Raw genomic sequence first — 21,607 nt, forward strand, 5'->3', positions numbered from 1 at the left:
TCATAGTCAAGATATTAAAAACAAAGAATGAAGAAAAGGTATTAAAAGCTTCTGGAGAACAAAGTCAACTCACTTATAAAGACAGGCCCTGCACAATAAGACCTTTGTTTGATAGAAACTTGTGTAGTGAGAAGGGCTTGGGAAGATAAAATAGATTGTCTAATTCTAATGTACATGTCTTCAATTTTAGAGTCACAGAAATGACTGAGTTTAATTTCTGCATATATATTAGTTGGAATTTTGTTTCCATTTTGCACTAGCTCTGTGTCTTTAGGTAAACTTCAAGCTTCTCTTGGGCTTCAACTTTATTATTAGCTATTCAGAAATAACAGACAGGAAGAAAACAAACAAAAAGAAATGTTCCTATGTACCTTGAGTTTTTAATTCATAGTTGTGAAGATTCTATTGAGTGCATAGCACATGTCACATAAATGTAATTTGCTTCTCTTATCCAGCCAGATAATGCAATGGTTCATTGCAAATGAGACAATTGCAAAATAAGAAGATTGAAAAAAATTACAAAGTCAAAAGTTAACAACCAATAATTAACAATTTTAAACACTAATAATGAACTAATATGTATCAATTATTGAGCATCCACAACAACTTGTTCTAAAGTATACTACATATAAATCTATATGTTATTATTTTTATTTCACACATTAAGAAAACAAATTACAGGAGCTAAAGAGTTAAGAACACTTGTGACTCTTACAGAGGACCTGAGTTGAATTCCGAGTGCCAGCATGGCAGCTCACAATCATCTAAAATCCCAGTCCTAGAAGGTCAAGGGCATCCTTCTGACCTCTGAGGACATCAGGAACCTATGTGGTATACATCCTTACATGCAATCTAAAAATACTGTTTCAAAAGAATGAAAGTACAAATGGGTTAAATAATTTCCCAATATCATATGGCAAGTCTTTCCTGGGCTCAGACAAGCTAATCTAGTTTTTTAGTTCTCTAGCTAATTATATTAGGGTTACAACACCTGGTATAACCAGCAGGCATTTGTTTAATATATGTTTTATTGTTTTAGTAATGAATTTTTTCTTACTTAAGCTACAGGTTGGCTTTGGTGATTTTGTTTTTGGCAACTGTACCTGAACATTGATATTTTTGTTGTAACAATATGAACATGACACTCCAATTCTGATAGAAATGTGCCGGGTGTAAAGGGAGGAGAAGAAAAGCTAGTATTTTGGATAAATTCATGCTACCTGGTAACTAAGAGATGCTTTCTTCTTGAGAAAGGTATGAAAATGGAAATTAAAACCACTGACATTCACAGAGGACTTTGAAAAACCTTTACACTGGAGATTCTCAGCTGTTTCTGCAATCAGCTCATTCAGACTCGGAAGATGTAACACTTTCCTCTATGATTTTACAATAATCAAGGCTATAGCATCCCATCTGAGACTCCGCAGGCACCTGACACTCCAGTCCCATCATGTTTTTGTAATTGCAGCAGCAGTTCAGTTCTTTATATGTGCTGATGATATGTTGCCAAGGAACACTTTGGCTACAGCCTTTGTATCAATCCTTATGATCTCTCCCTGAAGGAGTTGCATCTGCTTACATGGGCAGTGGTGCTGGATGTTGGAATTGGAAAATATAATGAGACTGGAACAATTTGTGGTTAAATGGTGGTAACCTATGTGAACATTTGGGGGACCGTATAGGAATATGTAATTACATGATTCAAGATTAAGGTTCGTGAAAACAGCAGGAAGGCAATCCAAAGAATAAGTATAGTCTATTAGAGTAACATGAGTATGAGTCTGAACAGTGTTGGTAACACTATACCTGTTGAAACTGAATAAATGTAGACAGTGTTTGAAGGGAGACGTGTTCAAATGTCCTTTTTCTTAATTTTTCACAGAACAGCTAACTACTGGACTACAGAGTTTCACTCCATGCTTATGCCTGAGAGCTTTATCTGCATGTTGTCAGACAACAGAGCAGGTAGGAACAGTTTGCTTGACAACCCATGTAGGAAGGCAGTCTGCCCACTTTCAGTGCTTGGGAAGGCAGTCAATTTTGTCATTTCACAAGCTACTTTTCAACCTCAGCTGCATGTTAGCGTCTTCTAGAGGGCCTTTAAAATTCTCCCATTCCCCTGCCACACTCCAGACTGCAGCAAAATTTAGAGGTAGAACCAAGCATCCACGGTTTATAAGGATTCCTACAGGATCTGAAATCTGGTTAAGCTTGGAAGCTATGTTTCTAACACTGTCTTCCAAATGTGGCTAATCCCCATGGAACTAGGAGAGCAGCATGGAACTTCAAGAATGTTCTCTCCTTTGGATCACTCGTGGAAGCTGACAAATGCATGAGAAATGTGCATAGGAGGAAAACTGTGAACAAAACAGTCCCCAAACTGAAGCTGTCTACATGCCTGCCCACACTCTGTATTCCCAGTCTAAATGTTGATGCTAATATAAATCTTCTCTTATCGGGAAGAAAGCTTTGGCCATACATCATGTCTGTCCAGATTCCAGGCCTTTTCTAAGATGAACAAAGAGAGAATCAGCATCACACATCAAATCAAGAATATATACAAATTGCAACTAAGTAGGGAGGCAAATGACTCTATTTTAACATATAAATATGTAAAGAAGATAAGCAATTGACTATTAATTACATGAAGACCAGTTCAGCCTCATTTTCCAGGAAAGAATGCAAATCCAAACCACATGAATGGCAACAACAATACTACTTTTCAAAAGGACAATGCAAGTGTGATCTAAGACATGAAGAAACTGGAATGTTTGTACAATGCTTATGAGAATATGGTTATTTTAGCCCTTTGAAATTAAGCACAGTTTAAGATATAATTTAACAGTTTCGGGTTTATGAAGAAATAGATGGCAGGCAGAAAGCAATGAGAGAAGACACATGTGAGCTACTTTTCCTACTTATCACAAGGAAAGATCAATAAATAATGCATTTCCAGTGTTAGCAAGTGAATACTCTGAGGTTCAATAAAATTATTTGAGGGCGTTAAATATGTGGAATTATTATGCATGTACATATTTGATACTAAACCTAGTCTAGTCCACCTAACTGGTGAGGACATGGATGAAGGCGAGGATGTAATTACATCACTAGGCCCAAGATAAATGATAAATGGGTGCTTACTGGGGAACAATTACACAGAAAAATACAATACAAAGAACCACCCGAGTATTTCCTTGCTCTTCCTACCAGATCCCCTGACCTCGAGCACCTCTCTTTCTGGTTCCATCCTCCTGAAGCTACACTCAAAGGGTTGTGAGCGCCATTTCAGGCCCACAGACCAGATGCCTACACATGGACAGTAAAACAGAGAACTTACTGCTGTTGGTTTACTAAACCATATAATATCCATATTATTGAGATGGGTCAAGTTTGAGAATGTATTTACCGCCTTCCTATGCTGTATAATTCCCAACAGCATTCTGAATACTTATCCTCATGCCCACAGGTAAGTGTAGCTTCACAGCTCACAAAATAGGCTTTTTTGCCACATACAGAACTCTAAAACCAGCCAAGTTGCAGAGAAAGCTGACCATGGGGGACCCAGCCCCAGTTTATAAATCTAGAACCCCTTCTCTACACCAAAGTCTCAGGGAACATCCTGGAAGAGGGAGTAAGAGCCAGAGGAATGGGATTTGCTGTGGGATAGTGTTTCCTCTATATGACTGGGAAACTCCACCCAGGAAATCTCAGCCATATGGTTGCATAGACAGAACCCAAAAATGACAAGACCAGCTGGCAAACCAGCGTGCATAGGGAAATCTCATAAGGCTTCACCCATAGAAGGACAGCTACAAGCTTAATGGCTGATAGGAGAGGGGGAATCCATCTCCTCCAGGGACCAGTCCTTGACAGGCTAGCTGATCCCAACATGTCAGCCCTAAATACTAAATGATCTCAGCAGGGTGTGTACAAACTTACATACATACACAAATACGTGTATATAAGAACTATACGTACAGAATATGAAGCTGTGGGTGTGAGAAGGAGTGGGGAAGACACTGAAGGAATTGGCTGGAGGGAAGAATGAGGAAGAACGGTGTAATGCAGTATTCATACATGAAATTATCAATCTATAAATAAAACTCATATTTGTTAAAAAAGAAAATGAATCAAAGAAAACCTTTAAAAAATATAACTAAACAAGGTCAAAATAACATAAAAGCTCAAGAACACACTGAAAATGATACCGGGACAGACACAAAGGTAAGATCAAGGAAGAATATAAAGATAAGACATAGAATACTTAATAATAATATAAGTGGTTGAACAGACTCTTCTTCATATAAAGAGACACTCCTGCTAGTTGTGGTGGTACATATTAGTAGGACAATTTAAAGAAGCTGAAGCAGGAGGATTCAAAAAAAGAAACCTGAATTAAACACTAATATAAAATATGTTCAATGCCAGTGACTGGGAATAAGCATGAGTATGGAGCTATGAGATTGTGTATTTTCAACTTAAATGTGATTGTCACTTTGTAAAGTATTTCAACATGAGTGTGAAAACCTGAGCTCAGAGCCTGAGAAACCACACAAGGCCAGACACCACAGCACATGTCAAAGATCCTGGAACTCCTATGGAGATTGGATGCAACGGCAGGAGAATTCCTGGACCCGAGTGGTCCAGCTATCCTGGTGTATGCAGTCAAGAAGAACAAGAGAGACTGAGTCTCAAGCAAGCTGGACAGCAAGTACTAACAGTTGATTCTGTCCTCTGAACTCCACATGTGAACCCCGGCTCTCACACACAAGCATGCACGCACATATGTCATGCACAGTAAAAACAAGTGAAAGACTAATAATGAAAAAGAGAAGAGGCATCCATGCCCAATGCCAGCATTTATATGCAACTCACTTCTTCAGAGGAGTCTGACTTTTTGAGGTGTAACTATATTCTCAGCCTCATTCAGATGCCAGCCACATGAGCAATTGCTTCCTGGTAGAATGTGAAGAAAAGCTGTCTGAGGAGATTCAAGAGATCCACTTAGAACCTCAGCGTTCTTCTTTCTTTTGGTGCCTGGGATGAAAAGTGTGATACTGATGGTTTGGCTTCCCACTGCCGTATGCTCACTTTGGAGTCAGAATGAGTCTCACAGGATGCTAGAGCAAACTGCTGCACCTTGGCTCTATGGAGAGTGAGGGGTAAAAGGAGGGAAAGTGACCCGCTTATGCCCCCAATTCCCAGTACTCTGTTGCTTGCAACCAAAAGCAATTCTTTACCAATATCAGATCATAATATTATAAATGTTAATCTCAAGGTGAAAATAATACATTAGCTATGACAGAGAATGGCTTGCAAGTTGACACGAGTCTACATAAATATGTGTATCTGTAATGGCAATCCAAATAAAAAAGATGAATATGCTCATAAAATCCCAGGGGAAACAGAATTTCGATGACAATAGGAGCAAAACCTATTTAGTCTTTGTACAAAGTGTTATAGGCAGGAATGAAGAATGGAAAACAGGGTGGGAACTCAGGGTGGGTCTGGGAGAAATGGGATGAATATAATCAAAATGCACTGTGTGCATGTATGAAATTCCTGTAGAACTGATACAAATATTATGTGTTAGAAAAGAATACAGGACAATCAATGGGATACACTAGCGGCATGACTGAGGAAGCCTTTCTGTGTCCATATATGTGTATAGAATTAGGCAGTAATTGCCTTTTAAACAGATGTCTTAGAGAGTTTACTTCAAAAATAAATTATACAAAAATAAATTAAGTGTGCTAGAGAGATAGCTCAGCAGTCAAGAGTGCTCGCTGCTTTCCACAGAACCAGGGTTCAGCTCCCAGCAGCCAGATCAGGTATCCCGGAGCCACCTGCAACTCCAGCTTTACTGAAACCAGAGTACTCTTCTGGGGTTAGGCACCTGCATAAATGTGTGTGCAACAGACACACACACACACGTGTGCACACACACATGCATGAATTTTAAGTATAAAAATATGTAGAATTAAAAATGATAAAATTTGAAATATTTTGAACATTGTATTCAAGTATAATTTAAATGTAAGTCAAAATATGAAAATAATTCAGTGGGACAAATACTGCCATCTTCACATTACAGACCATTCTCATATGCACTCTTCTGTTTATAATACTAAAATATGCCTACTTGAAAGAAATACCTGAAAATATCAAGGCACAAGTTATACTTGTAAATACTTGAAAGCACTCGCAAATAATTATTTGGTCTAAAATAAAATCAAATGTATTATATACACTAGAGGGAATAACAGAAGTCAGTATATCAGAAGCCCTAGCAAATAGTTAAGAACATGGTAAGAGAAAAATGCAATGCCTTAAACACTTTAACTAACATCAGAATAGGAAAAGACTTGTGTGTCCCAGGGCTCAGACTGCAAAGAAGGCAGATGTACAGGCACAGAGGAGGGAATGCTCCAGGGAAAGCAGCGACAACAATTCTATCGAGAAAATAGTCATGTAAATGCCACTGTTTGATTTCAGAAAAACCTGAAACAATTTAAACCAGTTATTACAAGGATGATTGAAGGCATCAGAACACATCACTTAGTAACGTAACGGCCAAGATAAAAATAACCATCAAATTTTACATACTAACCTACACTTGCTGAAATTAAAAAGCAGAACACAAAATGGAACATATGGAAGCTTTTATCTGAGCACCAGAGAACTTATTAGCAATTAATACAACTTGCACCTTGACATTTTCAGGTATTTCTTTCAAGTAGGCATATTTTAGTATTATAAACAGAAGAATGCATATGAGAATGGTCTGTAATATGAAGACGGAAGTGCATCAGATAAAGAGAGGTACTTGCTACCAAGTCTAGTTCAGTTCTGAAGAACCACATGATCGAACAAAGGAGCTCACTTCTGCAGGCATTCCTCAGACTTCCTCCTTAGCGTACATGAACACGTACATGCGGACATGCATACACACATACACACAGACACACAGACACAGCTGACAATGAAATGTTGACGAAGCCATGACCCTGCACCTATTATTCAAGTAGGATGGATTATGATTGCATTGCTTAGGAAGGTATTCTTCCTTTTTTTAAATTTAAGTTAGAAACAAGCTCGCTTCACATGTCAATCCCAGCTCCCTCTCCCTCCCCTCCTCCCCTACTCCCACCACCAGGCCTCACAGGCCTCCACCCAGTTTCTACTCGGATCCCCAACGAGGGTGAAGCCCTCCATGGAGGATCTCCAGAGTCTGTCATTTCATCCAGGGCAGGGCCTAGGCCCTCCAACATGTGTCCAGACTGAGAAAGCATCCCTCATTGTAGGATGGGCAGCCAAAGTTCATTTGTATGCCAGGGATAAATACTACCCAAGGCCCCATAGATCATCTAGTCCTCTTCACTGACACCCACATTCAGGGGGTCTGGATCAGACCCATGCTTTCTACATAGCCATCAATCTGGGGTCCAAGAGCTCCCCCTTGTTCAGGCTAAGTCCAGTATTCAAGGATTATATACATATTAAGAAATGGAATGAAGGGAGTGATGACCTTAAACCAAGATCCAGCTCAGCTAAAAGTTTCCAACTTGTGAAAAGGAATTCAAGAAAAGCTTAGAGCCAGGTGTGGTGATGCACACCTTTAATCCTAGAACTGGCAAGGCAGAGGCTGGTGAATCTCTGAGTTTGAGTCCAGCCTATTCTACAGAGCAATTTCCAGAATAGCCAAACTTGAGCAGTGAAGGAAATCATTCAATAACAGAAATCTGGTGAAGACAGAAAGTTAGTGAACCAATCCAAGGGAAAGAAGTATGTTACATTCAACAAAGATGAAAACAGTTGGAAATCTGGAGTGTTTTCATATCAGACACAGAGATGCAGAGTTTAGAGTATCCCTAGCTGGTTTTCAGTCTTGTTTTGGTCCTGTATTTCCACACTACGTTCCTTCCCTGTCTTTTAGAAGAGTGATATATCCTGTGCCATTATATGTTGGAAATATTTTATCTGCATTTTTATTTTTATTTCACAGGGGATTAGAGCTAAGTGGTTGTATGAATCTCAGAAGAGATTTTGAACTTTTAACTTTTAAATAAGTATGAGACTGCTATAGACTATGGGGACTTTTGAAGTTGAACTGGATGCATTTTTGCATTATGATGTATTTGTAAGCCTTTGGGAGCTAGGGATTGGAATGTGGTGTGAAAGAAAGTGCATCCCAAAGGGAATGGCACTATAAGGTGTGTAATGTTGTTGGAGTAAATGTGGCCTTCTTGGAGGAAGTGTGTCATTGTGGGAGTTAGGCATTGAGTCACCTATGCTCAAGCCACACCTATTGTCTAAGTTCACTTTCTGTTGCCTGTACAAGATGTAGATGTCTCAACTACCTCTCCTGCACCATGTCTGCCTGCACATGCCCATGTCCCACCATGATGATAATGGACTGAACTCCTGAACCATAAACCACTATAATTGAATGTTTTTCTTTGTAAGAGTTGTCATGGTCATGGTATCTCTTCACAGCAATACAACCCTTAACTAAGACATGGCCTCCATGTTGTCTGCAGGCCAGGATACCACATATATCTCAGAAGCTACCAGAGACTCGAGAGTGACCAAAGCAATGAGGAACAAGAGGATGGGCCACATGAGCTGCTTTTGTATAAACTAAAGATTGTCTGATACCACAGGAGGAGGAGGATCCTGAAAAGAAGAAGCCTGGACATTTGTTGGGGCAACAGATAGCAACAAAGAAAGAGGAAAACCATGTCTAACTCCTCTTTCATAAAGCCAAACCCTTTTATGTGCTCAGAAACTCACAAGGTGAATGTATCTCTTTTTATAAGGCAGTTTCTTAGCAGTTTATGAGAATTTGATATCACAAATCCCCAGTTAAGCCTTCAGGGATCTGACATGCTGCATTCATGGGCATAAATGAGATGTCTACTTCTCCATAGGCAGAAAGGCAAAGTGAATTATGTAGCTATGCATGGGCAGAGAAAAGGTTGGGTCTCTAGCTGTGTATGCCCTTCCTGGACTGCACATTCCTCCTTTAGGCTCTTCTTTCTCTAATAAGAAAAGACTTAGTCCTGGAAATGTGATTTCAATTTAGATTCAGTGAATCTTCAAATGGGTTGTTGACTATGATGCACAATTGCTGACAAAGAACAAGAAAGCCTAGTGTCCCAGGAACAAAACATGGCAATTTTCCTCACGTTCCCCAGCCCTCATAGATTATAGACATCTGATGGATGAAACTGGGTAATGGAAAACCAGGGCACACAAATAAGGTCAGATATTTGTCATGAGTCTTAGAGGCCCCAAAGCAGCCCTTAGGGCTGAAGCCTGAAGAAGACCAGATAATTAGGAGAGCAGTCCGAAGGTGAAGACTGGAGGGCAAGCATGCAGCAAACTCATGCTGGGACCAGGGCCTAGAGTCATTGCCCTCCCAGGACAGGGATCCTTCTCAATATGTGCCCACTGAAAACATCCAAGGAACACTGAAAATCTACCATTCACTTTCAGCCTGTAGCAATTTCTAGAGAGCCCTCAGTGGTTCTTCATCACATACCTGTTCAAGCATGGTAGGTGTCTTGGTCAGGGTTCTATTGCTGTGAAGAAATACCATGACCATGGCAAGTCTTATAAAAGAAAGCATTTAGTCAGGGCTTGCTCACAACTTCAGAGATTTAGTTCATTGTCATGGTGGGGAGCATGAAGTCATGCAGGCAGACATGTCACTAGGGAAGTAGCTGAGAGTTCTACATATGGATTGGCAGGCAGAAGGAAAAGAAAGATTCTGAGGTTGGAATGGACATTTTAAAGCCCCCAAGCCCACCCCCTGTGACACATTTCCTCCAACTGCCATACCTCCTAATCCTTTCAAATAGTGCCACTCCCTGGTAATCAAGTACTCAAATTTGTGAGCCTATGGGGGCAATTCTCATTCAATCTATGATACTAGGCAACTCTAGAGTGTGGTGAGGATTGAGAATCCTTACTCTACTAAGCTAGAAACACTGAACATAGGGCTTTTTGTCTATAGGTTTCTGTATCAATGGATAACACAGACATAATGATTATAAAATTGCAAACCATTTTATTAACCTTCTGCTGGAGGGGGTTTCGTGTGTCTATGTCAGGGATACTGGGCTTCCCCTTTAAGTAGATGTTTCCACCATTGTGAAATCTCTGTGAGAGACACTTTTGGATCCACCTTGATCTGGTCCCCTTTACCAACAATATTGTCTATTCTATTATTAAGAATCTTAACTGCTGAATTATTACACACTGAGATATGTTTTTAGAAGTTAATAACTAATAAAGACCTAATGTTTTATAATGATTTGTTTTTATCATAGCTATAATATTAGAGATGATGGAAGGTTATTCTTACGCAACAATAAACTCATGCACCTGCACTTGCCAGGTTCACTCACTCAATGACTACCAATTTCACACTGACCGGATGTGAGCCACGTACTGTGCTAGATGCAAGAACAACAATCAAAACAACTATGGAGGGCCCTTCTCTCACAAGAGCAAACATTTTAAAGATATTATTTTGAGTATTGTAATGGGCAAAGTAAGGCTATCAAGGAGACAAAGCAACTAGACTTGGTTGAGATTAAATAAGTCCGTCTTTGTCATGAGATGATGGACTATATAACAAGAAGGTGTAGGACAATTTTTGTATACACTGTAAAGATGTGTCTCTGCCTAAGGTGTCTTCTGATTGGTTTAATGAAGAGCTGAATGGCCAATAGCTAGGCGGGAGAGGTTAGGTGGGTTTTCAAGGGAGAGAGAGGAACTCAGGGTTATAATTTAAGTACATAGGATTTTAGCAAGTGAGACATGAAGGGAGACAGACATACATTTTGGAGGTAACACACCATGTGGCTAAATGTAGAATGTGTTAATTTAAGTTATAAGAGCTTGTTGGGAGCAAGTGTAAGCTAAGGCCAAACTTTTATAATTAATATCTCTGTGTCATTATTTGAGAGCTGGCAGTCCCCAAAAGAAAGTTCAAAAACAAGAAGTAATTCCCCAAACTAGGAATCTATCCTCAAAGCTGTAGAGAGGCATTACTGATGGAAATTAATAGTTACACTAATTATGAGCTATTAACATAATCCTGACTTCCCTATATATTTGGATATATTCATCAGATGTATGATGGAATGTTCCAGGCTTCATGATTGAGAAAAGATCAAGACTTAAAGAGTGGCTGGAGCAATAGTTCACTTAGTAAAGTGCTTGCTTGTGATAATGAGGATCTGAGGATCTATGTTTTTAAAGGGCCAGGTATGGAGGCAGGATTTTTATCCTGCCACAAAGGAGGTGGACAGGTGGTTCTCCAGAGCTCACTGGTCACCAAGTGAACTCCAGGATAATGAGAAGTCTCATCTCAAAACCAAGGATGGTGACTGGGATATGACACTTGAGGTTGTCTTCTGGCATGTACATCCACAGTCACCCACACTTACATAACACTTACACACACAACACTACAAACATGTTTTGGAAATGTGTCTATCTTGGTATATTTTCTGTTGCTAAATTTAAGAGTGGGCAGTTATTTTTTAGTGAAATTTATTTTGACTTATGAATCTGGAAGCTGAAAAGCCCAATGCCAGGTGATCACCTCTAATGAAGGCCTTGACCTGGTTAGGGTGAACTCATTTCATGACTACAAGATGTTGCAACAGTGGACCCAGTCCTGGGAGAGTGAATACTCACTCCTAAAAGATGGTATTAATTCATTTATGAGGATAGAATTCTTATGACCTCAATGCCTCCCAGTAGGCTCTACCTCCTGAACTGTATACTGGGACCAGCACACACATTCCAAGGACATACTTCAACCACAACATTTACACCCTTGACTCTCAAATTATTGTCCTTATCACAAATAAATGGTATTTATTGTAGCCCAACAGTCTCAAAAATATTAACTTGTTCTAGAACTTCAAAGTCCAACTAGGAGCCTATGAAATTCAGACAAGTATTCTTCTAAAATTATAATAGTGAGACAGACACTAGAGAAATGCCTATTCACAGAAGGGGGAAGTAGGCTATTCTCTTAGATTGAATTCCTGACTGGTGCCCACCACTTTCTTATGCTGTCTTTACTAGTTGCAGATATCTTTACGGTTTTTAGGTCCCAGAAATAACTCACAGTTCCATGGGTGTTGCCCATAAGGATTCAGAACATATCATATACTTACCCCAAATACGGCAGTGTGAATAGCATTAAAAAATACAGACTGATATGTTGCCATTTTCAATCCAAGTTAAAAAATACATGTAATAACACATACAAATCTTCATTACACAATTCAAATGATTTTGACAAATACTTATAGCTGTATAGCCCAGACTCCAATCACCATCCCCATTTCTAGTCCATCATCATGCCCACAGGCAGATGAATTTGCTTATTTCAGGGCTTAATTAATAATAAAAATCTCATAATAACTATTCTTCTTTAATGTTTTCACTCAGCATGCTGACTCTGAATCAAACAGAAATGTATTCCATGTATTGTCTTGACTTTCCTTTTTGTTTAGGAGAGGTGTTCTATTGTGACTACATCCACATTATTTTCTCATTGTCCCTCTTCCACGGGTGAACATCTGGAATCTTTCCAGTTTGGGGCAACCATAGATAAACCTGATAAACATTCTTTTGAAGATTTTGCTGTGGACCTTCAAGAGAACTCATAGGTTCCCGGTAAAGTTTATGCCCTGTTTATACAAACAACTGAAACTTCCTCACCATGGGCATGGCTGCTTTCCTTTTGCCAGCATTATGTGGGGATTCATTGGTTACACGTTCTTTCCAGCCCAAGGCTCTGTGTCGTGAACTTGTCAGCAAGTGGTTCTTCGCACTGCAGATTATTTTTCTGTTCGGAACACATTCTTGACAGCAATGGTTCCTCACACTTTAGATTGCTTTCTCTTGATTTCCACGTCCTTTGGAAAATTCATATATAATTACTTGTCAATCAACTGCATGAAATCTTTTTTAGCCATTTTAATTTTTTGTTCTTTTTAACATTGTTACTTGTATATCTTTGATGTATTAAATAAGTGTTTTCTTCTGTCCTTGCCTATACACCATAACACCATTTCTTTTATAAAAAGGCACAATCAAATGTCTTTTAGTGAGCACAGCATTTTCATTTCAGTAAAATCTAGCTTATGCCGGGCGGTGGTGGCGCACGCCTTTAATCCCAGCACTCGGGAGGCAGAGGCAGGCAGATCTCTGTGAGTTCGAGGCCGGGCTGGACCAACAGCCTTCGAAACAATACAGAGAAACCCTGTCTCGTAAAAACCAAAAAAAATCTAGCTTATTAATTTTCCATTTATAATGATTGACTCCTGATCAGTACTGGGAAAACTATGCCTCATCAATGACATGAAATGGTTTTTGATTTCATCAAAACACGTGGCCTTGAGCCGAAGACCCACATTTAAGAGTTTGTTGGTCAAGTGTGAGATAGATCAGAGATTCACATTCCTTTCTATATGCACACCAGTTGTTTAGTACAGTTGTGAAGACCTCCACCCCCCCTGCCAGATCGTTTGGGCACCTGTCAACACCCAGATGCTTACATAGATGAGGCTTTATTTCTACAACCCGATGTTTTGTTCTAATGGCCTATCTGCCTATCCTATGTCATCACAGCGTTATCTTGACTTTCATAGCTCTCTGAGAAACCTTGAAGTACCTTAAGCTCTCCACTTTCTATCCATGTTCTTCATTTTATAAGTCTTGTGGAGACTTTAGATGTGTTGTGTTGTTTTTGTACATAAATTTTGTATCATTTTATCAACTTCTCCTGGAAAACTTGCTTATGACTTCAATTTCATCAATACCTCAAATACACTGGGCTAGAATTTAACCCTAATAATACCAAATCACCCTACCTCAAAGTGATAAACTTTTATCTTTTCACACCTCATGCATTCTTTTCAACGGGGTTTCATAGATATTTTACCTCTTTTGTTAGATATACCTAAGGCTTTACATTCCAAATTTAGGCACGTCTTATGAATGCAAAAATCAAATTCTTTCCCAAATATTTTCCCCAAGTCCTTTCAATTATTTTTCTCTCCCACTGGGACTCATTATCCAGATATTCACATTTTTTCCTACTGGGAGAATTCCTTAATCGTTTTGCTCTCGTTCTTCTCATAACTCTATAACTGTTTATGTCTTCTGAGAGTTTTTATCTCCCTTTTAGCTCATTACTGTTTCTTCCTATTCAAAATGTTTTAGTTCTTTTCTTTCAGACTATTTATTTTTATAAGTAAACTCACTATTCCCAGCATGTGTAATTACACTTCTGCCTCCAGTCTTCACCTATTCAAAAGCTTCAATTATGAGCATTGAGGAACAGTGTGGAGGGTAGGAGTTAGCTGCCCCGGTGATATCTGATGCCTGGAACACACCACGTGGTATCACTTCTCCTCAATATGGGCGCTCCTGACCTGAGACTTGTTTCAGCTTTTTTCACTATGTGATCTTACTTTCTCATAGCCGTGAACTGAGAACCGACACCTCTTCCCTTAGCCCAGAGTCTCTGCAGCCTCATGGACAGCCTGCCGCACTGTGTGCACAGTAATACAGCCTCTGCAGCCTCACAGTATGGCCTGCTGCACTGCACAGTAACACAGTCTCTGCAGCCTCACAGGACGGCCTGCTGCACTGAACAGTGACACAGTCTGCAGGCTCACGGGACGGCCTGCTGCACTGAACAGTAACACAGTCTGCAGGCTCACTGGACGGCCTGCTGTACTGCATAGTATTACAGTCTCTGCAGTATCACGGGACAGCCTGCTGCACTGCAGAAGAACACACAACCCCACAACACATAATCTTCTGTTGCTACACAGGAGATCTCTGAGCTATTGCCTGGACATCTGGCCCAAGGGCAGTCACAGAGGGGTCCTCGTTGGAAGCAGAGGATGGAGGGTGCTCTGCCAAATACCGTCATCACCCAAGCCTAAGAGGACTCAGTCCTTTTGCATAAGAGCTCTGCTCACCAACCTCAAAGGAAAGTGTGTTCCAATGGCTTATTTTCTTTGAAGAAAAACCATATTGCTTTATACAGCTTAGGCTCTAGATTAAAGAATAAGTACATCAAATCCACAGAAACAATGAATTTCATGGTTTTTCTGCATGAATTGTATATTGGATGCCTTTGAAGCCCAGCTTCCTTCCATCTCTCTTTAACCAGTGACACCATTAATTTCTTCTTAGGCGACAGAAGCAACATTATCTGCATTTTTCCTCGTGAGTTCATAGCATGACCATACTAAGTTCCAGGTTCAGGATCAAAATGTCCCAGGGTCTATGTGAAATTGAGAAAATTACTAAAATTCTCCCAGCCTCAGTTAAAAGCCTAGACATGGAGGGGAATTGGTTTGTCCTCTTCTCATAGCATATCTGGAGTGAATCTAGAACTACTCTCCTTGATGCATTAAGGTCCACATCTGTGTGAGAAAGAATCAGGCATTAAGAATGTCTGCTGAAGATCTGCCACAGGTGTGGCTGTGGTGGCCTGTGTCAACAAACACAGACAGGTTAGCTTGCTTCAGGTGAAAACAGAAAGGGCGTAGTGTGAACATTCTTCATATCTCAACAGGAGCAAGCAGACAGGGTGCTCTGGATGACAGCTAGGCACACAGAGATACTCAAACGAATCAGATGAGGAAAAGCCAATAGGGTGTGTGTGTGTGTGTGTGTGTGTGTGTGTGTGTGTGTGTGTGTGACATGTATAAGAACCTTTAAGACCACCACCTCTGCCAGGCCACACAATCTCGTTTCTGAGCCAATGTTGAAGAAGAGATGCATGAGTTCTATGCTCAGGAGAGTTCTGTCAACAGCACAAGGGAACCTACACATGGAGCCCCAAGTGAGACCCTGACAGTGGACAGACTCCTTGATTTCAGACAAATACAGCTGAGCAAGAAGAAATATTAGATGCCCAGTTGTCTGTTTGTGTGTTGGGTCCACCCATTCCCATTGTACACTCAACCTGCTACCCTCAGGCCTGACTCCAGGTTGCTGCTCTATTTTTCTGCTGTTTTGTGACCTTAGGATCATCCACCTGTGCAATATGGCATATACAGAATTGAGTATGAATACAGTATGGACAGGGTTGAGCCAGAAATCTCTCTCTGAATATCTCCTACTCCTGATTCTTCCCTTTGTCTTCTCTGGGTAGTCCTTTCCTATCAAACAGAGTCCCAGGCAGCCTCTGCCTCCCTCCAGGATTTGACCTTCATTTCTGGTTTACAAGCCTGGCTAACATGCATGCAGAAATAATACATGTATGAATTTCTACTCATTTTCACAGGTAGAATATCCTCATGCAACTATTGCTCTAATCAAAGCAGAGGATTTTGCAAACCCCCCAAGTAATTCATTTTCATTGTGATATGTTTTGGATCATGTGCTCGTACCACAGTTTGTTTGGCATTTAGCTGTTCTTCTGTAATTAAGTTCTTTATAGGTTGGGCAATTATCAACAGAACTGGTGGATTTGTTGTTAGATTCTCTGGCTGACATATGTGCTCATTTGTGCTGGGCATTTTCCTAGCATGGAAACTGCTGAGTCATAGAGTGTACATATGTTCTAATTAGATAATGCTGCCAAGCCATTTTTTAAAGTGCCGTTTCCTATTGCTATTCCTAGTAGACTGTGATAGCTCTTTAATGAGCATGTAATAAATTCACATGACAATGAGTTTTATCATGACAGGTTGATGCACACATGTAATGTACTTTTATCATTCATTCCAATTCTGCTTTCTTATCCCTTTCTGCGGTTTCCCCTTCCATATCCTCACATCACTTACCTGCATGTGCTCCCTACACCTAAATTCGACATAAGAGAGAATGCTTGCCTTTCTGGGTTTGGCTTATCTCATGAATCACGAGGGTCTCTGGTTCCATCCTTTGTTCTGTACATGACATCACTTCATTCCTCTTTGTGGCTGAATGAAGCGGCGTTGTGTGGGTGTAGCATACTTTATCCATTCAACTGGCAATGAGCACTCAGACTGAGTTCATGACTTGGCTAATGTAAGCAGTGTGGTGATGAACAGGCAAGTGTAGGCACCTCTATGGTACAACACTTGCGCTTCTTCTGCGTCTATACCCAGAGTAGCAAAGCTGGCTCATATAGGAGTTTTGCTTGGTTTGTTTTTGAGGAACTTCCATTCTGATTTCCATAGTGTGTGAACTAATTTTCATTACCATCAGTAAGGAGCAAATAAGGAATATGATTGCCCTGATTCTCCAGAGCCTGACCAACACACAGAATTTCCACAATTATCACTTAAGCCATTTTAGCTTCTGACTTATGATTTCTGACCTATGTTCTGAATTTTGTCTGTGACTCTCTAATTTTCTGGGGGATCTTGGGAGGAGTTCAGGTGAGGATCTGAAAGTCCCATGTTTTAATCAGCATTCTCCAAAGCAGCAAAATCAATAAGCTCAAGAACTGTGGTGTAAATTACATTGGCTTTATGACCATAGTTCAGTTCAGTTGCAAAGGAGAGACCAGGGCAACATGCAGTCTCTACAAGTCAAGTGCTCCCTCTTTCACAGGAAAATCAGCCCATGTGATATTCTGGCCTTCAACTGAGTAACTGAAGGTTGTCCACAGGAAGACACCTGTTATATTGAGTCTCTTAATTCAAATGTTAATCTAATCCTTAACCACTCTTACACACATCCTGAGAAAAAGTCTAACAAACTCTCTAGATATCCAGTAACCCAGGGAGACTGACAAATATTATAGCATGTTTGTCACCTAGTCTGAAACCACAGTGTTCCAATGTCCTTGTATAATTATAGCTTTGCTTTACAAAAATCATTCACAATTTTGCTTAATACTGTACTTGTAAATTTAAACTACAATGTCAGTCATTCTCACTGCTATATAGGATTTCATTGGATAACTACATAGAAATTTATTCACTCAGCTGAGAGGCCCCTGGGTAGTTTCTACCTTCAAATGACTTACTCTTTTGTGAATGTTTAGAGTATTGCCAATATGTTTAACAGTGTTACAGAAGGTTCCATTGAAATGTCCCTTTGCACATGGGAACAGGTGTTTTTCTTGAAAAGCCTAAAGTCAAGCAATGGTCTACTTCAACATGCAGGAAAGTCTCTCACCACCTACCCACTGTCCATGAAAACTTCCATTTTCTCTCCTACTATTCCCATTACTCTATGACCTAACCAGTTTCTTCCTCTCTCAGATGTTTCTCATGAAGATTTTTTTAAAGAAATGCTTTTTGACAATACACACATAATTAATTGGAAATGCAGAAGTCAAACTAGTGCTATAGCCTTCTCCCTGTTGAATACTGTTTGTGCTGCTGAAAAATGCTTTGCTTACCATCAGAGGAGAAGAGTAAACACCTACCCAACTTCAGACCCTTCAATCTACAATTGTTACCTGCCTGCAAGATTCGCTGGTACAGTTGTGCCACAAAAGTTGTTGTGGGAGTAGCTAACCACTATCTGACTGGCTTTAAAGCCTACCCTATGAGATGTAACCCATAGCAGATATGATACACTTGGGTGAGCAAGAACCCAAGACTAGATAGGTCAAGGACCTAGAGGGAAAACAAATACTACTGTTCTGCTAAAGGAATGTAGCAACAAAATGACTCCTAATGGCATTCTGCTATACTCATAGATCAGTGTCTAACTCAGACATCATCACAGAGGTTTCCTCCTGGGAACAAATCAGAAATTCACAGCTGGATACTGTATAGAGAATGAGAGACCTTATAACACTCAATCCTAAATGGGAGTAAGGGGGTGTAGTCAGTGAGGATGACACCAAAGAAAAAAGGTGTTTTGAATATTCTAGAACTGGTGCACATATGAACTTGGAGAGATCCTGGCAGCATTCACAGCATCTGCAGAGGTCTAAGCTGGATGGGGTCCTAGTGCTGAGAGGAAAAGCAGACACAAGCCTGTATCCCTAACCCAGAAGCTATCTCCAGCTGACAATGGATACCAAAGGGAAATTAATTTTCTCTAATAGAATCTCACTAGGTATACAAACCACACTTAATAGTAAGCCCTAAACCCTGTAGTAAATGGCAACACAGAATGAAGTAGACAATCATTTTGGAGGTTGTTTTCTGTCTCCTAATTTATAATGCTTTGTCACAACATTTTTGAACCTTATAAGGTTTTTGTTCAGATATTATGGCTTTTAATTTTGTATTTTCGCAGGATTTCTGTATGCACAAATGTATGTGTGGTTTTTTTTTACTTTTTCTTTGACTCCTTTTTATCTGTTTTGTTTGTTTGTTCTGTCCTATTCTGGTTTATTGTTCTTTCTTCTTAGATGCCTATTTGTTTTCTAATGAGAGAGGGAAAGAGAAAGAATGGGTATGGATTTGTAGGCAGGACATTAGGGAGAAGCTGGGAAGAGCTGGGGGATGGGAAACCACAATCAGAATATATTGTATGGTCAAAAAATCTATTTTAAATAAAAACTATTGAAATGAAAATTTCCTATAGGAAAATGCACGGGGTTTTTGTTGTTCTTTTTTGTTTTGTTTTGCTTTTGAGTCAGAATTTCTCTGTGTAGCTTTTAGACCAGGCTGGCCTTGAACTCCCAGAGATCTGCCTGCCTCTGCTTCCCAGGTGCCGAGATTAAAAGCATGCACCACCGCCGCCAGGCAAAAATGCACATTTATAAAGTGCAGCATAATGAACATCCCCAAAGTTAGCACATTTAAATAATAACTATATAAGAGGAACCATACATTGGAGCATGTGACTCCAAATTCCTGAATTATTCTCTCTGAAGTAACCATGCCAACTAAATTGCAACAGAATGAAAACATACACACCTTTTTTATTTCCCTTTAATCTTGCCAACATTTTGGGATTATCATCTCTTGTTTTCATGGTGCTGTGGCTTAAAGACCTCCATAAACTGCTTTGCTTGGCTGCTAATGTGGTTGAGCATCTTCCAGTGTCCACTTGCAGGGGAGTTTCTTGCAAGTGGAAGTGTTTTCATCACTGAGTCATTGCTAAATTTTGACCTTTCTCTAAGACGCACACTCTGTCTTGTTAACACCTCTCACTTGTGGACCTGACATATTCCGTATCCAGCCCTTTGATCTCTGCGTGGTGCTAGATAAGTCCCACTAATGCTTTCCCAGGATATTTCAGGACTCACGTCTTTCATGACAGAGAACCTACAATGGCTACCAAGGGTAGTGGACCAATGGTCGGCCTGCATGGCTCACATACTGGCTGTGAGGGTAAGGAATCAGGTGATGGGCATGTAGCTTAAGTTTGTGCTTAGGCTGCCTGTTACCTTACTTATGTCAATCTCATGTCCTCAGAGGATTTGAGACTGACTGAGCATCAAACTGTGTTATAGCAAATCACTGCCAGGTAGAAATTCATGAGGCACAGCCCATTGCTCACCTTTCACCAACTGTGTGACACTGGGCAGATCATCTCTCCTCTTGGTGTTAGTCTCTTCTAGGGCAAAACAGAGGGGCTATTTCCCTGCCTACCCCACAGTCATTTTAGAAATCAAATGAAAGAACACATTATTGTGTTTTGTAAGTTTTTTGTTTGCCTAGTCCTCTCTATAGGACTACAGATTCAGCTACTATCTGGTTTCCACCCTTACCTGAGCGCTCTGGGCAGGAGCTGAGGTGACACACTGGGGGAGATGAGTTCACACAGGAAACCCCTAGTCATACTATGAGAGAGTGTGGCTTACTGACAAACAGACCCGTGCTTCCTAGTGAGTACTGCCTCGTGAAAACCACAGAAGAGGCATGGGTACTGCGTGCTGCCTGCATTTAGTGAGTAAAGTGTACATTGTCAAATGAACGACTGGGTGAGAATTCTAAGTCAGAGAGCAATCTCAGCTCAAACAAACCCATAACTGACTGATTTCAGATGTACAAACATGACCTGAATTAATGGACCAGCTAAACAACCCAATTACTGCTTAGTGGAAGCGGGGGCAAAGATGAGGGTATACTGCACAGTGAGGAAAGCCCCCCCAGGGGACATGAGCAGGGCCCTGGGTTGAGACTGCCAAGGGCAGGTTTGTAGGATGGTGAGGGCTGTGCTGGCTGCTGGATCATAGCTGCAGAGGAGAGAGCCCACGTGGATCTTCCTTGTCGTCAGGCAGCTCTCTTCAATGAGGTGGGCTCAGGAAGGGCTCCGTGCCTCCGCTCCGGTGAGCAATAGCCAGAAGCCTTGAGAGGCAGGAGAGGTGCTGAGCAGTCGATCAGCAGCTGCTGCCCCGGCTCTCAGGAGGCCAACTGGACTCTCTCACCCGGCTGCAAGGGCAAGGACAGTGAGACTCGACCCTGCCTGAGCCATGCCACTCAACCTCACAGAGGGCAACTCACATGCCAACCAGACTGTGCCAACACTAGATGCTTCCCCAGCAGCTTGCACTGAAGTTGTCACCTTCACTGAAGTGCTGGCGGCAGAGGAGTGGGGGTCCTTCTACTCCTCCTTTAAGGTAAGTGTCCTGGCTCTAAAGGACGAAACAGGTGGGACCGGAGAGGGCTGTGAGTGTCATAGCTGCTACTGGGAATGGTTTTCATTTTCT

At 40.7% G+C, this 21,607-nt stretch overlaps 1 protein-coding gene across 1 annotated transcript in view; it reads left to right on the forward strand.

Moving 5' to 3' along the window:
* The first annotated feature begins 21,169 nt into the window (after positions 1-21,169).
* Positions 21,170-21,607, forward strand: part of Npsr1 (neuropeptide S receptor 1) — a 176,069-nt gene continuing 175,631 nt past the window's right edge. Inside the window, exon 1 of the mRNA XM_013119373.3 lies at positions 21,170-21,517. Coding sequence (XP_012974827.1) covers positions 21,371-21,517 — 147 coding nt within the window. The 5' untranslated portion in view covers positions 21,170-21,370. The remainder of the gene's footprint in view (positions 21,518-21,607) is intronic.

This window comes from Mesocricetus auratus, unplaced genomic scaffold, assembly GCF_017639785.1.
Source record: "Mesocricetus auratus isolate SY011 unplaced genomic scaffold, BCM_Maur_2.0 Super-Scaffold_100022, whole genome shotgun sequence".
Lineage (NCBI taxonomy): Eukaryota > Metazoa > Chordata > Mammalia > Rodentia > Cricetidae > Mesocricetus > Mesocricetus auratus.